This window comes from Etheostoma spectabile, chromosome 14, assembly GCF_008692095.1.
Source record: "Etheostoma spectabile isolate EspeVRDwgs_2016 chromosome 14, UIUC_Espe_1.0, whole genome shotgun sequence".
Taxonomy (NCBI): domain Eukaryota; kingdom Metazoa; phylum Chordata; class Actinopteri; order Perciformes; family Percidae; genus Etheostoma; species Etheostoma spectabile.
Window position 1 is genome coordinate 17,797,635 of NC_045746.1, and position 19,640 is coordinate 17,817,274.

A 19,640-nucleotide genomic window follows, 5' to 3' on the forward strand; every position below is an offset into this window, starting at 1 on the left:
TTGGCTTCCTGTCAGAGGGGGGGGGGGGTTGCGCTTCATCTGAGCATGTCTCTGCAGTCAATCACCACCCTCTCTGCTCCGACCACAGGTGGAAATACACCAGTGCAACAGTCTCTTCTCAGTATAATATGAACATTTGTGCAGCCCAGAAACAGAAAGGTCTGTGCTACAGCGTTCAGAGTGCTTTGTTTTGGGAGCAGACCTGAGTTAAAAATGACAAGGAAAGAAAAACTGGGTTTATGTGCACATTAAGTAGCGTCTGCCTCTTATGCATTTCAACTGTGCTCTTGTTTTTCCCGCAATCTTACATTTTTTCTCACTTGCTTTGGCATGGTTCATTTTCTCATAACTGTTTGTGCATTACCAGTGGTGGAATCATACACTGCAGGGTGAAATGTAATGAAGTACTTTTACTCAAGTCTTGTACTTGGTAAAACATTTGGTTACTTGTACTTGAGTATTTTAGTTATACACTACTTCTACTTCTTCTTTACTACATTTTGGAGATAAATAATGTACTTTTTACTACACTCCATTTATCTGTTAACATTACTTTGCATATTTATATTAATGATATAAAAGTATATAAACTAAAGAAACCTTAGCTCCACCTTTACTAGCTGCAATAAAAAAGTGAGCATATAATGCATCACAAAATATAATCCAAAGGCGTATAATATAAATGATTCTTAAATGGGCCATTTTACACAATGACTAGCAACACCTGGCACTTTCATTTACTTTTCATACAAGCTAAATCTTTCAAGTTTTTTGAAGAACAAATGCTCTGTGTTGCTCGGTTTCAAATCAGGTGGTGATTACATTTGGTTTTTCAAAAGTGTTTCAGAAAATGAGAAGAGCTGCAATATCTGGGTTCACACTGCTGCTGACATTCTGCAAACAATTAGTCTGAAATACAGGTCAAGACTCTGCAAAACATCACATGACTGGAAGACAAGAATATAAGTTCATTTTTTTGTCAGTTTTAACAGAAACATTCAGATTTTTATCACATAACAGATGTTTGCCATGAAACTAAGACTCAAAATGACTTTTCAGTCAAAGCAGCTTACTTAGTGAGGCGCGATGCATCTGTCTGGTCTCTCTGTCTGATGGCATTGGAAAATGATCGTTTAAATGCCATTCATAATCTGTTCACAACGCCGGAGTGAGAGGGTAAAAACCATATGGCGCTGGTCGGAGCCGGGGTCAGTGGCCGACGCTGGGGACACAGAGAGGTGAGGGAGGTGAGGTCGAGATGCTTTGATTAAATGAGATGAAGAGCCATTGCTGCAGATGGCAGCCACTGCCTGACTGAGTCCTTTCCAGCTTTCTCCTGTCTTCTGAGGACACAAATCACCCAGCTCTCTGCCTCCCACTTCTATACTGGTTCAGTGTGTTCCCAGTGGCTTTCTGAAAGCCTCGGCTGCTGTTCGCTGCCTTTTATCAGCCCTCTGGGAGCCAATACCCTTAAAAAACAGCCTCTGTCCAGAGACATTATCAATTCAAGCTGTTTTGAAACAAGTCTCCCTTTTCTTGGTCAGTCTCCCCACAAATGATTGTGTCAGATCAAATTGAAAATAAACTTGAATAATTTGCAGCATTATTTGGGAGCACAGTCTTTTGCTGTTATGAGAACAGCCATTGTCTTTTTTATCGTCTTTGCAAAACACACGTGCAAGTGTGAGAAGGCTTTAACTGTGTTTACACTGCTCCAACAGAACGTGCAATCATTGGCATAACAAGATAACTAGCGCACTACCAACAGTAGTAACCAAGGCCAAGGAGCAAGCATTTCTTAAATAACTACATTAGTTTGTGGGGTTACAAGTTACACTGAAATCACTGTTTGCAGCTAACACATCCATTATGTAGACTAGTATTTCCTCTGGATGTTACAATATCATTTAATATAACTGTTGTATATGTAGCTTAAGACTTTTAGAATAATATGTTATCAAGTGCATATTTAAGACCCCTTTTTAAGATTAGATTTTTAAAGGTTCTCATATTAAACCAAGCTGGAATAAACATTAAACAATAAAGGAACCACTGTTTGAAAATGACTGATGATGAATACTTTTGATGACTGCCACAGTTATCATTGTAAAAAAAAGAGAGTAGCAACAGTGACTATACGAGAAGTAGAGTTTATAGAAAACAGTCATTTCACAAACAACAGTCACTGCCATTGCGACCTACATATTCATATTTCAAGCACTTAAACTCTGACTCTGGCACAGTTTCAACCATCTAGCTTGAGAATGAAGTCAAAAAAATAATTTGATATTGGGGTTGGTCTGCTGTGAGATTCTTTTCAGATCAATGGGACAGTTTGGGGACCTTGGAGAGCAGTAGCCTGCTGGCACACTCTGACTGAGTGAGCAGATGGTTCACTCAGCCATGCACCCATAAGTACTGGGTGAAGGACACTGCCCGGGGGGACTCCAGAGGACCCTGTGGGGACAACAAATTCTGTAAAGAAGAGCAATCAGAGGTCACATAAAAGCTTCATAAAGGGCTCGAACAAATAGAATATCGAACAAATCTTATATCTGGCTAACAGTGGTACTGTAGTAAGTGTTGTACTCTAGTGAAATGTTGAGCCACTTGTACTTGAATTTTATTTTAGACCATTTCATACTACTTCTCCTTACTCTTTTTCTACTCTACTTCTTTCTTTTGATATGCTATATCAATAAGACGCTGAAGGTTGAGCACTCTGAATCATCAAATTGTCATGCGATGCAGGGAATTGTGGACCCAGAAGGCAAAATCCAAACACAGGAACTGGCAGAATCCCATAAACCGGAAAACCGAACTATCAGGAACACCAGACCAACTGGGTTGTTGACACACTCTAACACGGACCACCACAAACAATGAAGTACAATGACCTGACAACAGACAAGAGACTAAATACAAGTGGTGACGAGATAACAACAGACAGGTGACACAAGGGCTGGGAACAGGTGAAAGACATCAGACGATCACAAGGGCGGAAAAACCAAATGCAGGAAGTAAAACAAGACAGAAAAACATAACTATCAAAATAAAATAGGAAACAGAACATACTCAAACATAACACAAATATTGCCTGATTAGTAAGCGCTGAGGCTGATGGCATGTGGATTCAGAGCGAGCTAAAGTAAAAACCAATCTCCCCCCTCATGTTACTGTAATCTCCAGCATGTGACCTCCCCTCAGCCTGATGACGGAGGGATGCTGGAAAAACCTGCAGCGCTCACCAAACCAGTGGCCGGTCTGCCCTGAGAGGATTTAGAGGAAAAAACACAGAAGCTCTAGGACACATATTATATTCCCACTGGTAAATCCTCTCCAACTCATTACCAAATCCTTGCTGCAGGGCTGCTAATCTCTAAAGAGAGACGGACCAGGTGCCAGTCTTTTTGTAATGGAATTGCACTCCGCTTTAAGTGATTGCATCAACAATTGCCAGTCCTGATAAATTTGATTAAAGTCGAAGAATCCTGCATGTAAAGCACTGCTATAAGAAACCAAGAAACTTCATCATAATCCAAAGCAAACTTTGCATGAAAAGTATTGATTAGCAGGTGCTACATTGTAACTCCCTGACTGATTGCAATATCTGCAAGTCAGTCTGCTTTGCATTCACAAGCCTCTCACAACGAGGTGATGTGATTGGAGCTGTCAGAGAAGAAAATGATTGGGGAAATTATTGGGAAGAAATAGCTCTGGCAACGTGAAGCGGAACACAGAAAAAGAAGAAAAAAAAGAAGAAAAAAAGAAAAGAAAATCTAAAATGAAAATAAATCTTATGTGAATTTTCTTTTGCTTTGCTGAGTCCAAATGTCCTCGTTTGGTCTGAAGATTGGTTCATCTGTTTAGAAAATGTGTGTGTATCAAATAATCAGTGATGGAGGGGACATGTTTGGATTTGCATTTATTTTACACTCAATTTATAAATCATGGCTTTTATGTTAATGATAAAAAGGATTGCACAAACAAATATATCAGCGTATGTACTATAATCTCTGTTTCTGATTGAATATGTCGGGCTGACACACACACACAGGGTCGTCTGATTGGTGGAGCTGTAACTGGGAGGAGAGCGTCCAGTTTATCATGGAGCAGCTGATGGTCTCCGCAGAGACTGAGGATGAGACGATGTTTGTGGCATTTAAATAAACAAATCTTGGTCATTTGCTTGGACAGGAGTTCCCTCTGCAGCTGTGGTGAGCATTCAGACTTCTGACTCCACAAAAGATTTGTGCTTTCTGACCAAATCAGACTAATTAACTTAACCACTAAACACAATTTGTTTTCAAATTAGGGCAAAGAGAGCAAAGGGGCTGAGATGGGTGGAGGATGGCTATTTCTGCCGGATGTTTACCCGCACATCCCTCTAATGAGATCTCTAAATAACTGAGCACACCAAAAGTGCTGGCAAATAAATGTGTTGCTGTGCAGCTGCTGGCTTGGGTCACCTAGTTACTAGAACCTAGAGGAAAAGACAAATATGGGTAATGCAGGTCACGTTTTATAGACATAAGAGGGCTCAAAATCGATTTATATCCTTGTTTCGGAAGCTTTGTTCTTATGCTGGTTTTACACCCTTAAACTGCATCTGGAGTACCCCAATAGAAAACAGGATACTTTGCCATGCGTACAGGTGTGTCCTTAACTCCAATCGTGTAGTCAGACTGAAACCAGCCCAGCATTAAAATGCCAGGGGCTGCATTGGTGGTGACAGTGAGATGTCATAGACAGTCAAAGAAATGGACAAAGCCACGGACTTGCAACAGATAGCACTATAATCTATTAGAAGCACTTTTCCGGGGATGGCTGAGTGTTACTGCCCAGCCTCCAACGGAGCTTGAAGACATAGATGTGACATGAGCAACTTGTCTGAAAGTTGTAAGTCTGGTAGCTGTGCCAAGAGAATCTCAATCTCAATCATTCCCAATCTTGCAGAGACGGAGAGTGTTGGTATATGTTAGGAAATAACATATGCACAGGCTAATTATTGCTAATTAAAATGCTAGTTAACATCAGTAATTAAACTAAAACAAATAATGTGGGTCCAAACTGTCTGCGATCTTCTCCCGTACTGTCCTGTAATTTGTCTACTGTACAACAGTGAGTCACGTGGTTATGACACAATCATTAGCCCAGTTTTACAAAAAAACCTGCTACGGGGCTATAACATGAGCTACAAGGTAATGGAGCCTTTTATACATTGTCATGTTTCTTTAGAAATAAACAGTGGACAAATAGAGTCTTTAAACACTTCAGATGTTAAGTTATTTGCTGTCAAAGTGGCGCCAAAATGAAGGGCAGTCAATGGAACGCTAACGGCTGGTGATGGCTTGTTAGCAACTAAATGGCTCCATAGGAGGTACGCTTGTTGAGGCTCGCTTAGCCCCTTGTGAGATATGAAATACCATTCAGACACCAAAACACTGCACTTTAATTTCCCATCAGAAACCTGCAGTTTCTCTTCTCAACCATGGTATTTCAATAAACTTGGCTCCTTTTGTTTCCCCAGTATTGTCCCTCATTGATAAAAATGAAATCATGGTTGGGGGTCTCAGAAGTATCAAGAAGCACTAAATCCAAATAACAACTAGATTTGCTGTTTTATTTTAGAAGACAGATCATCTTTCATTCAGGATCTGTTCTCTGACTACTATGGTCACACAACCAGGCATTTCAACTTCCTCCAGGTTGTTCACACGTTGACGTTACCTGTGATCGATTAAGGTCACATTGCAGTCATGTGAGAATCATTAAGAGTTACAAGAGTAGAAGGTGTGAATTGGTGTCAAACCGCCTGAGGAGGACTTTTTCAGTAGCTGATAAGTGCTGTTTTCAGACCCCCCAATCTTGATGACGCTGAGACGGCATGTCGAGTGCACCATTGTATTTTAGACGTTACCACAGCCACTTCAATAAAGAAAAGGAAAGCTATGTATAAAATCCCGTCCACTTAAAGAGTGGTTACGCTGGTTTCAAACAGTTTGAAGGTTGTAGCCTTTAACTGATAAATTGGGAGCATGAAGTTAATACTCGTTGTAGTAACTGCATTTAAACATTACATCATATTGTCTTTTCTCAGACACTTTTTGTCTAAATCGACTACAGTAAAGTGCTAAAAATCGATGTGTGTCAATAGTGGATATTGAGCATTTATTTAAAACTGATAAACCTGATCCAATGTCTTGAAATAATATTTTAACAGACTTGTAAGCACATGACAAAGACATAACATTTGCAACTATTATGTGCAGACAGAAAAGCAGACCACGGCAAAACAGAGATTAATTTCTCTCTAAGGGCATAGGGAACATTTGCTTTTGCAGTTATTTGATGTTGCAGAGTGTTGATTGAGGAGGTGCAGGGCTGTTCAGAAGTGTTAAATTGACACTCATAGGTGTGAATGTATGCTGCACAGTATCTCAGGGTTAAATTAACAACTGGAGATTTAGCTGAGGGCGGTGTAAATTATAGAGATACAAAACAGTATGTTGTGTTTCCATGTCGTGAAAAAAACATCACACATCTGCATGGACCCCCCCCAATATATACACATATGCAGTGAGGGCCGGTTGTCACTAAGGTCACTCTGTAGAGAGACAGGAAGAAAACTGACAGCGGACAACAAAATAAAGCTCTCAGACTGAACTTACTAAGTGAATAAACTTTTGGGCGCGTTGATCGCTCTTCCTCTGAAAGGACCTTAATACACATCTGCAAATTAGTCTGGCATTGCCAGTCTAGAAATATCCACCTTTTGAAGAAAATATGGGCAGTTCAGTAACTAAATTTAAAGCTTCACCGATACATAGGTCTAATAGTGGATGTTTTCATCTGTGTTGGTATTTAAACTTTACAAAAAGTTGTTTAAAGGGGGAGCTGCGCGGAGTCTGATTAATTGCCTCATGTGATCTGTGATCGGGTGTACAGTTAGAAGGAATCTCTGATAGAAAAGTCAGCACTCAAGTTGCATTGTGGGAAATGTAAGCGCCAGAAAGAAGACAAGGAAGAAAAAGGTGTGGTTTCTGGTTCTGCTTCATCAAATTAGAGTTTCTTTAAGCTAAATTGGAGTGCTCTTTTAAAGAGACACTATTTAACTTTAGCTGAACAGCGGCCACTGTGGCAAGTGACAAATATAAGATTAATGCTAAACTGTTTAGCATTTTGCTAAAATGCTCAACTACTGTAAAAGTAGCAACAAGTGGAGAAAATTCATGAGGTCAGTGGACTGAGAAATAACCATTATACAAGAGCATATACCTTTTCAGTTTGCTAACATTTGCTACTGAACTAGCTCTCCAAGCTATCTGTAAGCATGTATGCAAGCTAACACTAGCTCAGTTTCTAACAGGACAATAAATTCACACATTTTATTTAGAGATGCATTGTGTTTGTCCTACAGCAGAGGAGGGTTGTATAAAACTGGATCAGGCTCTAGTCTAAATATAATCTTTCAATGTTGTGAGCACACAAATTGTATCCACCTCCATTGTTTTGAGGCTGAAATCGCAGATGTCTCAAAAGATTGGTCAGATGAAACCAAATTTGCATGCTAGACGCCATAATAGAGAAGTAAGAACATACGTGGTAACACTTTACTTGGAGGTATCTACGTAAGAGTGACAAAACACTGTGTTGACACATGAACCCTAACCTTAACCTGTCATGCCAAAAACTAATGTCATAAACGTTTCTGACTTGTTTAAGTTTAAGACACGTTCATTACAGTGTCATGTCACTCCTATGTAGATACCTTCAAATAAAGTGTAACCAAAGATTTCTTTGACTGTATGTTTGACTATATTGAACACCTTGGCGCATTAGAGGTTTTTAACTTCAGTCTTCAGAAATCCTGTAAAATAATGTCTGCAGCGTCCATGTGTGCTTATCAACCCAGCTGATATGATCCAGAGGACACCAAAGGGAGAAGAGAGGAAACAGCTTTTGCGTCACTGAGTTCAATTTTTTTGCTGCTGCTCAGAAAACAGTTTGGATTAAACGCCACTTCCTGCAGGGTGGAGAAGTGCAACATACAACTGAGACTTTAAATGGACTATTTGTACAGTAAATCCTATCGATCAAAGAACACTGAAGATCCTGACATCTTTCATTCATATTTTTGTTTTCAGTTTTTATTCAAAGCCCCAAAAGCATTTTTGAGGAAAAAAAACATTTAATCATTTTATAATGTAGCCTGGTCATTAGAGAGAAATTAACACACAGAGAGGTTGCTTCACTAATTCTTGAATAATTTATTTTATTTGTTCTTACTGCGTTTCTTGTTCCCCTTTTTTATTACTTCTGCCAATTGTCACAGTCTGCCTTTTTTTTAAGGAAACAGCATGAGACAAGGCACAAAAAATGGTTCTCATTTAATAAAATTTAACTCAATGTACAAAAATATATCTGGAATCTTTGGTCTTGTTTTTTTTTTGTTTTAATTGTAATCTACAACTTGTCATATCAAAAGTGCATTTACTTCTGTTTTGTTCCATCTTGTCTTTAGAAAATATCTTCAAATATCTTATTCAACATTAAAAGCAAAAACAGTATCATAGGTGTGTCCTGAGTGTCTACAGCGACATAAGAATCTTTCTGAAGTTCACTGCTCTGGGTGAACACTTGATATTTAAATATTTAAACCATCTTTGCTAGTAAACGGTTGCTTTTCAAGACAAAGTTTGAGCGACCAGTTCCCCGAACGCAGAGCTGCAGTGGTGTAGTCGAGGTCCAGTGGTTGGTGTTTCGGTCCGACGTGCTGTTAGTTAGCGGGGACGAGCAGGATGAAACCATCTCGGCTCTTCTTGAAATCTGCATGGCTTTGGCCCGGCCTGGTTTCTACGGTGACGCTCTTTAGTTTTCCACGCATGTGAACTTGCACGGCTGAACGGCAAACCTTCACGGGAAAGCGGACTTTTCTTATACTGTAAGAGAAAAAGACAAACACACATTTTTGCATTACTATATTTAGAAAGTTTATTCCCACGCTTTGCTTTCTCCACTACATGCCTTTCCATTCCTTTTTTCTTAATCCTCATGTTATTTCCTAATCCCAAACTAACACTTGGGCCCCATACACGAGGGACTTTGTGACATTTCCAAAATATGCATATGTATGTCAAAGAGTTCAATGCACTGATATATGACATGGATTGCAGTAACTGAAAATAGTGACCACGTTTCAACTGTTGCTACAATTCTGAAACAAAGTTGCTTCAAGATAGATATTATTGGAGAATTAGGTAAATTTACAGCATGCTTTTATTTATGGTTTGTTTTTATGCAAAACAAAGCATTTTACTTAGATGTTTTCAAGAAAAGTTAGCTTAAAAACTCTAATAGTAACGTCTAATATTAGAGCTCAATATCTTTAGGACTAATGAAATAAAATACAGTTTATTTTTCTTATTCAGATGTTTGCAGAGAAGCTAAAGTACTGCCAAACTGGAGCAGTTGTGTTTCTGCAGACAACCACGTTGCCCTCCAATATCTAGATATAATCGCAACATCTCTGGTCTATATCCACGACGTTCCACTTCTGGGATTGCTCAGGTGCCGCTGGAAACTCCGCCGGATCACGCTCTTTTCGTCTGGATGTCCGTTACCTACGTCTTCCTTTGTGTTAGAATTTTAAACTCCGGTGGATTTCTGAAGACTATAGTTAGCTGCTCCTCAGATCTCTGCAGGGTAAATCCAGACAGCTAGCTAGACTATCTGTCCAACCTGAGTTATCTGTTGCACGATTAAAACAACTTTTAAGCGCACACTGGAAATTCCTTCCAGAGGCTAACTTGCAGCAGCACTAGGGCTCTGTCTGGCACTTAGCACCGCCCATAACGATTGCGATTGGTTTAAAGAAAGGCCAATAAACTAGAACACTTTTCCTCCCATCCCGGAATGTTACGTGGACTAGCCAGACCCTCCTCTACAGCGCTGTGGAGGATGGTCCCGTAGCGTGAGATTACAACATCTCTGACTCAGGGAGTCAAAACACCGAGTTGTGTTTGAATGCCTTGAACCATCTTTGACCCTGGAACAGTTCCTCATGGACGCGAAAGACCTGCATTGAGATTTTGTCTCATTTCATAATGGGAAAATTTACCCCAAAAACATGACTTTGGGGAAAAAAATGAAATGGTTAATTAAAACAGTGAGTTTGTTATTGATCACTTTACCCTCCACTGATGGTTGATTTTGACTGACAGCCACATCCCCCCCCCCCCCCCCCCCCAATCTCTCTGCTGACAGCTGGGACAAAGAAAGTGTGGCTCTGCTTGCTCGACAGGCCGGTTGCTGCACAGTCAGCTGAAGATGATCCACTGAGAAGTCGCAGCTTCCTCTCGGCCCTCGGGGATCCTGCAGCCTGAGCCTGAGCCTGGCGTTGCCGGAGACCTCACAAACACAGGCTGGCCCAGCACAGGGCTCAGTCTCAAGAGGGCTTACAAAGAGCTTTGTACTGGTTCCACCTACGTCACAGCCATAGGCCCAGGAGACTATGAGTGTGTGGTTGATATTTCCATTTCTCTTGTGACTGTATATCGATTTTTGTCCGTCTATCCATTAATACACTTTGTTTGAACCCAACATGAAGGCTTTAAAAATATTTGCCAGCCAGCTAATTGTGGAAGCCTTTGAATGTTGAAGATGTGACTGATAAGCAGAGCTACCAAGGCAACTGTCTGCCTCCTTTGGCAAGAACAACCTACCGTTTCAAACTGCTAGTGTCCTATTCTCCCCGGATTGACAAGTCCTCTTCAAAAACACTGGCTGTAAATAAGATGAAGTCCCGCTTTTGAAAGGTGAACTTAATTTTAAAAATATTACATAATGTTTTAGCTGTTATGCAAGAGTTCTCTGGATACAGTAGAAACACACACCAGGTGAGAGCATCAGACCGACTGCAATCTGAGATTAGAGACACCACACTCTAAACGTATTGAATATGCTGTACACTGAATAATAAAACTCCTCAGTAAAAAAACTGCATATTACAGTACAAACTGTACTATTTAAAAAAAACAGCTCATTGGCAGTATATTGCAGAAGTTTGTTTGGTACATTATTTGTGTAGCTCTGTCAAAAGTTTACTTTTCAAAATGAACATGTAGAGAAAGAGATGTAAAAAGGGGACACAGTGCTTGTTAAGACACACAACAGCTGGGTCAAGTCCAGTCAGACATCTTCAGTTTAGTTTAACTAAATGAACAAACAAACAATCATGCAAACAGCATGGAAGGCACAACGTTTTGTTTCTTTTGATGAAATCTAACTAATCTAACTGTACAGCGCATGCTTATAGTCTTTTTGTTCTAAGCTAGGCTGAACATGTCATGGAGCTTTTCTTGAGCTCAAAGAGATCAAACTGATGTTTTTATCATTTAACTCTCGGTTACCGCAAAGAAGCACATTTTCCATATCTGTGGGGTGGGGGGCAGTTCTATTATTAGAGGTCTAACAAGGTCTTTATTTGCGGGATCCTTCCTAAATGCATATGCAATGAGGAGAGAGGCGCACCTTGCAGACATTCGCACAAATGACATGCAAACTGTGACTCCAGCCTGGTGCGTCTGCTTGACAAATACCGTCAGACGTGTGTTTGGGGCAGAATGTGTCACATCTGGCACAAAAGCCTAGGTGGATCTGGCCTTCTGTCTCTTTCCTACTTCCTACTGGGCATTAGGTATCAACATGAGACACATTACTAGCACCAAAGCAGATACTTGGCACATTCAGAGAGAGAAAGAGAGAAGTTGCTTAATGAACTACATTAAACCATAGCCAAACATGAACCACGTGCATAAGACCAACTAAACCCAACCTGCAACCTGAAACCGGGTCAAGATAGTCTCGCTTTGCCAGACCATCCACACGCTGGGGAGCAGAGAAGGGTCTGGCTAGTCCTCACAGCATTCTGGGATGTTAGAAAAACATGCTCTGGTTTATTGCCATTTCTTTAAACCAATCAAAATCGTCATGGGTGGCGCTAAGCTCCAAACGTAGCTGCTGCTAAATAGTTGTGCGAGAGAAAACTTTGATTGGAAATTTAGTCTAGCTAGCTGTCTCAATTTACCCTGCAGATATCTGAGGTGCAGTCAACCATAGTCCTCATAAATTTACCAGAGTTTAAACTTCCAACAAAAAAGAAATTGGAAGGAAACGGAAATCAGCAAAAATACATGCATCTGGTGGAATTTCCTGAGGCACTGGAGCAATCCCGGAAGTGGAACGTCAAGGATATAGACTAGGGTCAAGATAACAGAGGTCTAAAAGAACAAAGATAAGGCTCACCCCGCGTTTCAGTGGGGGTAAATAACAAAGTTCTTGTGAAATAACACCAGTTTGTCATAGAAGCTGAAGTATTTCAAGTTTTCTCAAAAAGCCTCTTTAGTGCTGCTACATTATATGCTTACAAAATAATTTGAACATGTTTCTAAATCTATGGCACCGTTCATCATATGTCACTCCAACAGGTGTGGCCTTGCTCTCTTTTTTCCACTTGGCCTCTCATCAGCCTCAAACCCCGCCTTGCTGAATCCCCTAAACCACCTGTCCTGTCCCACTGGAGCAGTGACACCCCTGCCACAGAAACCCACTGACCTCCACTGGGTGTTGATTTTGTGTATGATACTGATCTCATCATACCGATTACCACGAGTGAAACCCGACACCAGCAGTGTTGAAAAAGAACTCTGGCTGCGCCTGAGGACTGTGGATGATCGTCTGCAAAGAGTTGTGGTGCAGCTTTCTGCTGCTGAAGTCTGGAGGCTGAGACTGTCCATGATTAAATACAGCCAGCTGTCACTCTTCAAACACAGCTGGGCTATAAACAAGAGCCATCGTTGTATAAAATGGAAGACATGTTTAATTGCTGCAGAATCTATGCGCAACGTACAGTACAGCAACCAAAAGTGCTGTGGCTGTGATGAGTTTGTCCATGACTCTCCTCACCCAAAACAAAAACAACAGCCTCTGTCATTTCTTAAAACCTTTCTTCAAAAACAAAAGTAGAAGTAGCATGACGTTAAGTGCTGCCAAACCTCTCAGGGAGGAGGTTGAGGTGGAGGCTACCGGACATGGCGGCTTGCATCCGCTCTTCAACTAACAATCAAGACCATGACCATGATCGTTCCGTGACCATAAGAAAGTAGTTTTAGTTATCTAAACTTAGAGCAACCCTACCTTAAACTCTGAGGTAGCTCACATAAAAACAGCTCACAAAACAATAATAATAATAATAATAATGCATCAGTTTACACGTTTGGTTACTGTGAGAAACAATTTTCTAAGGCTACCACAGACGCATAGTGTTGTTCTCAGCTATCACAAAATGTGTGTGTCAAATGTGTCACACAGTGCTTTTTTTACTTGGCTCTGCAGAAGCATATAGAGTGTAATGTAAGAGTCTCTTTTGCTGTCTGAAAACGACCTATTGCCATTTAAAACTCAGGAAAACGCTGTACTGTTGTGTACTAAATGCATTGATTCCACACTAAGACTGGATTGGGAAGATCACTCTCATATTTGTGGGGTAAATTTATCTTAGCTTAGCTAAGCACAAAGACTGGAATGAGGGGGGGAAGCTAGCCCGGCTCTATCAAACTAACAAAATCCACCTGCTAGCCACTCTAAAGCTGAATCATTAACACGTTATGTTTAATTGGTAAAAAAACTGTCAAGTTGCGGTTTTATGGTGTTTTTTTTGTGCCAGACTATTTCTTGGCTGCGAACAGTAACTTCTAGTTATCTTGCAACTGCTCAAGCCAAGAAATATTTCAGTCCATAAACCCTATAAACGGCCAACAAAGTGTACGTTTTACACTTTTTTATACAGCTTAAACAGCAGAGACAACATGTTAGTTAGTGAGCTTTAGAGGTACTGGTAGGCAGATTTTGTTATTTTGTTATTCCAGTCTTTATGCTAAGCTAAGCTAACCAGCTGCTGACTCTAGTCTTATATTGAAAGGACACATGAGAGCAACATCCATCTCCTCATCTAAATCTAACAAGTATATTTCCTAAAATGTCAAACTTTTACTTTAAAAAAAAGACTAATAAGAGGAAGTAATTTCACGCTCACCTGTAGTTTTCCATCCATCAGAGCCCCTCCCCTCCATCCCACATACCCCCTTTCATCCCTTCCATCCTCCCTCACCACCAGACTTGACACCCACTCGTCAACCCACGGCTGTAATTTCCCCTTGCAATCTTAATTATGAATTCCCCAGCTGCCTGGCAACTATCTCTGGGGCAACAGCAGCATCTGCAGCATTTGCAGCCCCGGCCGCGGAGGCAACGTGGGCCGAGGTCACTTGAGTTCTTGGGGGTGAGGTGGTGGCGAGCAGATCATCACAGGGTTCGCTTTGGCATCCTAGTGTTCGTCATCCATTAAAATTACCATCACCGTCATCAGAAACAGTGGGCCTATCTCAACCAGCTGCACCCTGCATCTTGAGTCTCCTAAGGGGGCATTCTGAGAAAAAAAATGAGTCACACTGTAACAACAGCAGAGCTAACGCGTGAAGAGTGATTTCTATATGTGGCGCAGACATCCTTTAAGATGCAACACTATGGTCTTATACATGCACATGACGTGAATCACAAATGTGTGTCATCAAGTGTGATGTAGTTTAACAGCACTGACTTCACTAATTTCCTCAGTGCTGCTGATTATTTCTGAAGACCACCTTCTGCGATAACAGAGAACACAGGGAGCCGATTGTCTGATCAAATTGATTATCAATAAAGGATGACAGTGGATCGCTATCAGTGGTTATCATGCAGTAGGAGCATTGGACATGTTGTTAGTGATGGTTTTTGAACTCATCATACGGGCCAAACATCCGCTGAGTGAAAACTCCAACATGTTAGGGATGGTTGGTACAGTTTATGGACTTTTTACATTATATTGATATATTTCCAAACAAGATGGGATGGGATGAGACAATTCCCTTTATATTGATACTGAACCAGCAGTTTGAGGTTGCACTACATAACCCGTTTCTACTGTAAAGTCGTGCCAGTGCATCTCTCTCACACACTTCACATAACTCCGCCCCTTGTTCCTTCTGCCCGGCTCACTCTCTCACTACAATAAAGATTACCCTGGAGCCAGTAAAAACTTACATCGGATCAGTTAATAAAATCAGCCAGTTGCCCAATCGGTCCAGAGCTCAAAAAGTGATCGAGCAAGCAGCATGTGTCTACTCATCTCTCTGAGACTTCCCTTTGCTCTCAGCAAAAAGACAGATAAGCTTGTTTACTAGAAAATACTATATATACAGTACATATCACCATTCAGCCTAAAAGTACAGATACATTATTTTTGCTCTACATTGCCTAGCCCTAAAACATGTGCCTCTTGAGATAAAAACTGCAATTCTTTTTACAGATGAATTGCTGTGTAGTGTTCGACACTACAGTAAGACTGTTGTGAGGAATGAAAAATATTGCTGAGGAATCCATTTGTTGCACTCTGAGGTGGCTTTAAAGGCAGCACGTGTGCGCCGTTTGAATCCACAAAGAGGCCTTTTGATGGTGGTGCAGTTTTGAGGTCAATCGCAGAATCTGTGAGTGCGCCCAGGAGGCTTTGAGATGCTCGAACAGAAAGTCCCCGAAATTTACTAACTAAGGCACCAGTTAGAATGGCTTTACAAAATCTGCTCCGCCACGGCACAGTGTCTTCAATGTAAACGAGTGGGAATGAGCTAATAGGGAGAATATGATGTAAAATATTAAGTGTTTCTGAGTCTTTCACTACACCACCAATCCCATCATAATGCTAAATCTTTCCTCTTCATCTACCTGGACCTTTGTACATGGTACATACAACTGATTTACATTTAAAGGGTTGGTTAAACAGAAAAAGGTGGCAATCATGTTCCTTGGCAAAATACATAGCTTCTTAAATATGTCAGACTTTACTATGTGACCTTACAATGTAATAATATCAATTTAGGCATGACAACTGTGACTCATTTTATCTTAATACAGTTATTTGGTCATGACATGAAAGATGTATGTAAAACACTGGTGCCAGCTCTACTTATAGATATTGAACACTGATGTGCTTACAAATGTCATGGTTGTGTGTTAGGGTAAAAAACGTATTTAAACTATTCACACACGTGCTGATGTCAGTCACACGCCGCAGACCAGCTGTAATCAACGGATTCAGGCACAACAACACCTGCCAACTGTATGGGAACACAGAAAGAAATAGGTCAGCGTTAACATAAACTATTTACGTCCACCTGGTTTAAAAGATGTTGCCACAGTTACTCCCAGGGGTGGAGGACATAGTCAGATCCTTTTCTGAAGAACTAGTTAAAAAATTAAAAAACTCTGTTACAAGTCCTGCATTGAAAACTTATAAAAGTATAAACAGGAAAATATACAGTACTTCAAGTATTAAAAGCAAAAGTACTCCCCTGTGACTGTTATACTATAATTTATATCATTAGATTATTATTACTCATGCACTAATGTAAAAGCAGGATTTTACTGCTGTAGTTGGTCGAAGTGGAGCTCATTTTCAACTATTCGGGATAGGACTGCAACTAATGATTATTTTCTTTTATCTGCTGATCTTTTTCTCCATAAGTCGATTGATTGTTTGGTTTGTGAAAATTCAGAAAATAGCCACAATTACCTAGATCCTAAAGTGACTCCTTCACAACGTTTCTTCAGTCCAACCAACTGTCCAAAGCTCAATATAATTAATAAACACATTTACATCACATTTGTGATGATGGAACCATGAAATGTTTTTGCACAAAAAATGACAAGTTGCCAATTTATTTTCAGCTGTACATTTTCATATGGTTTGCGTACAAAAATCTAACTAGTAACTAGTAACTAACACTGTCAAATTAAAGTAGAGGAAAAAGTGCAGTTTCCCTTGAATTAAAGTGGAGTTGAATTATTAAGTGGCATGAATAGAAAATTAAGTACCTCAAATTTGTATGTAGTGCTTGTATAGTATAGTACTTGAGTAAATGCATTTAGTTAGATTGCACCACTGGTTCCTCTCCACATGATAAGCAATGCATGAGGACTGATCCTGAGCCGTGTATGAAAACAAAACTAAAACCAGATCACAAGCTGTGGGGCAAAAAAACACATGAAAATAAAAGGACAAAACAAGGGAACAAGAAGTGTGCGCGGGGGACGAGCTGACTGAGGTGAGTTCAGAGCACAAGCTGCTTCTCCTGTTGCAGCGGCCGAGAGAGGAACACATTGAGGACAGACACTGATGGAGAGAAAAATGGGAAGGCGGGGAAACAGAGCAGGCTATTTCAAGAGCTTTCAACGACGCCTTTTACGACCTAAAAAGTGAATTTAGAATAGAGAGGGCCTTCACTAACCGACAAAACTGTTGACGTCCGCGGGGTCAAAACGAGAAAGTCAACAGGTCCTACGAGAGCAGTGACCGGTCACAGTGAGCCTTCGGCCATTAAAGCCGCATCACAAGACCCCTCACATATGCTTTGAAGTTAATGAAATCAGGTTTTTTTTTCACTCCTCGTTTTCTTGCTTCTTCCACGGAAAGGGAGGGGGTGACCCAGAAGATTCCTATTAATGCAACACCGTCCCAGGTCTTTTCATATTCATAACTGAAAGTGCTGATTCAGAAAATGCTGGAGAGGAGAGCTGCTTGGAGAGGAATAGACAGTAAATGAAATGCCTCTGCCAACCCATCAAGTTGCAGTTTACATCCATATCTGTCCAGGCTCATATAAGATACTGTATGTTATGAAGACTTTAAAGCAATTTAATGAAAGGTATTAAATGTATTTTTTGGCAAAACATGGTTGCTTCATAAACATCTTCAAACCGGCAGCACAGAAGATATATACAATCACAGCAGTTTCAAGGTGGGCACCAATATTAGTGTCACCAATTCAGTATCCAACCAAAAGTCTCCCCTTCTGTTCCTGAGGTTGGGCGTTAAACGGCTACAAAAGCATTTTTGAAGAACATTATGATGTCACAGTGAAGTTGACCTTTGACCGTTTGGATATAAAATGCCATCACTTCATCATTTTATCCTATTAGACATTTGTGAAATACATTTTGCGTGGTCACAGTGACCTTTGACTGCCAAAATCAAATCGGTTTATCTTTGAGTCCAAGTAGACATTTGTGCCAAATGTAAAGAAATTCCTTTTAGGGGGTTCTGAGATATCGCCTTCCCAAAAATGAGACGGACGTCCAGACGACCTAGCCTCTGGCCACAGCGCCGAGCTTCATAAAAGGCAAGTTTGCCCACAAGTTAATGAAGTGCCATTTTATAAAATTTGAGGTGTTAGCAGGTCACCTTGAATCACATTGGATTGGAGGATTACACACCGAGGGCAGGATGATTAATTTCATTCATGTTTTAATGTTTTACAGGAAGAGAAAAAAGGCATTTTATATATATTTTTTTTTTTGTTGAACTTCAGAGCAGGGCATTTGTGAAATGCGCTGTCCATCTGACCCCCAGAAAAGATAATCATACCACCAGCCCACGTGACAAGTAATGTGGGGAAGCATTTTGGATTTGACACCATAGATGGCAGACTTGTAAATGAAGATGAGGTTGTTTGTTGACTTTGTTAGCTTCTGTAATGCAGCGGAGGAACCATGACTAAAAACAACAACATACATACTATAATATAGGTTAGGATTTGGCTATGTGGGTTGCATGGCTCGTTAAAACTAATAAATAGTTAAATATGCCATTTTTATATATTTTACTTGGCAAAAATTGCAAAACAATCAATGCAGGGACAGGGGACGAGAACTTGTCTTTGTGTTATAAATATAAACCTTCACATTCATTTTTCATTTCAGTGTGTGTTTTAAGATGGCACAAACTAACCGCTGCAATTTTTGGTGAATCATAACAGCTAATGCAGACACTTCTATTCTATCCAGAAAACAGTCTCTGGCCATGATCAATAACATAATGAAATCCCCCAAATTGCCTTTTAAGTAAAGAATCCTCCTCAATCTTTTAAGGCCGGGGCAGATCATATCCTAAATCCTGCCTTTAGCCCACTCATACTCTCCCCAGCTGTCCCAGCAGATGGTCCAACCCCCTCCAAAACACACACACACACACACAGTAATCAGACACAAAACACACACCTCATTCATGCCTACAGCTCAGACCCAGGTGACAGGAAGAGAAAGCAGAAGAGATGAGAGGATGAGGGTACATACAGGAAGGAGGAGAGAGGAAAAGACTGAGCTCCGCCGAGAGAACAAGAGACAGATGTGACATGACAAAACCAGACAGCTTGTCTTCGCTTGTCCTCACCAACAACACAGAGAGGCTTTGAAGTCAGACTTTACCTTGTGCCTCTAACTCTGCCTTAGCTGACCCAGTTTTGTACAACTCACTGTGCCACCAAACAGTCCCAGACTCCCAGACCCACACTCTTGTGTTTCATTTCCAGAGATAAGAAAAAAAACACAATCGCTCCATTGACAGTTTCCCCCCCTGACCAATCTTCAAACCTCGTAAACTAAAATTGACGTGCGCGTGACTCTTAAGACAAGCAGAGGAGTGTGTTTATGTGTTGTCATCCTCCTCATCCCTCCCTCCTCTTCCCCCTCGCACATGCTCGCACACTTAA

At 40.6% G+C, this 19,640-nt stretch overlaps 1 protein-coding gene across 2 annotated transcripts in view; it reads right to left on the bottom strand.

The window, feature by feature from the left end:
* Window positions 1-8,255: 8,255 nt before the first annotated feature.
* myo1g (myosin IG) overlaps window positions 8,256-19,640 on the bottom strand; it is a 44,329-nt gene continuing 32,944 nt past the window's right edge. The window contains exon 22 of one of the 2 annotated variants that reach the window (XM_032534885.1): window positions 8,256-8,942. In XM_032534885.1, coding sequence (XP_032390776.1) covers window positions 8,780-8,942 — 163 coding nt within the window. In that variant the 3' untranslated portion in view covers window positions 8,256-8,779. Of the gene's footprint in view, window positions 8,943-14,185; window positions 14,489-19,640 lie in introns of those variants that run through there. The other variant, XM_032534886.1, reaches the window with a different exon arrangement.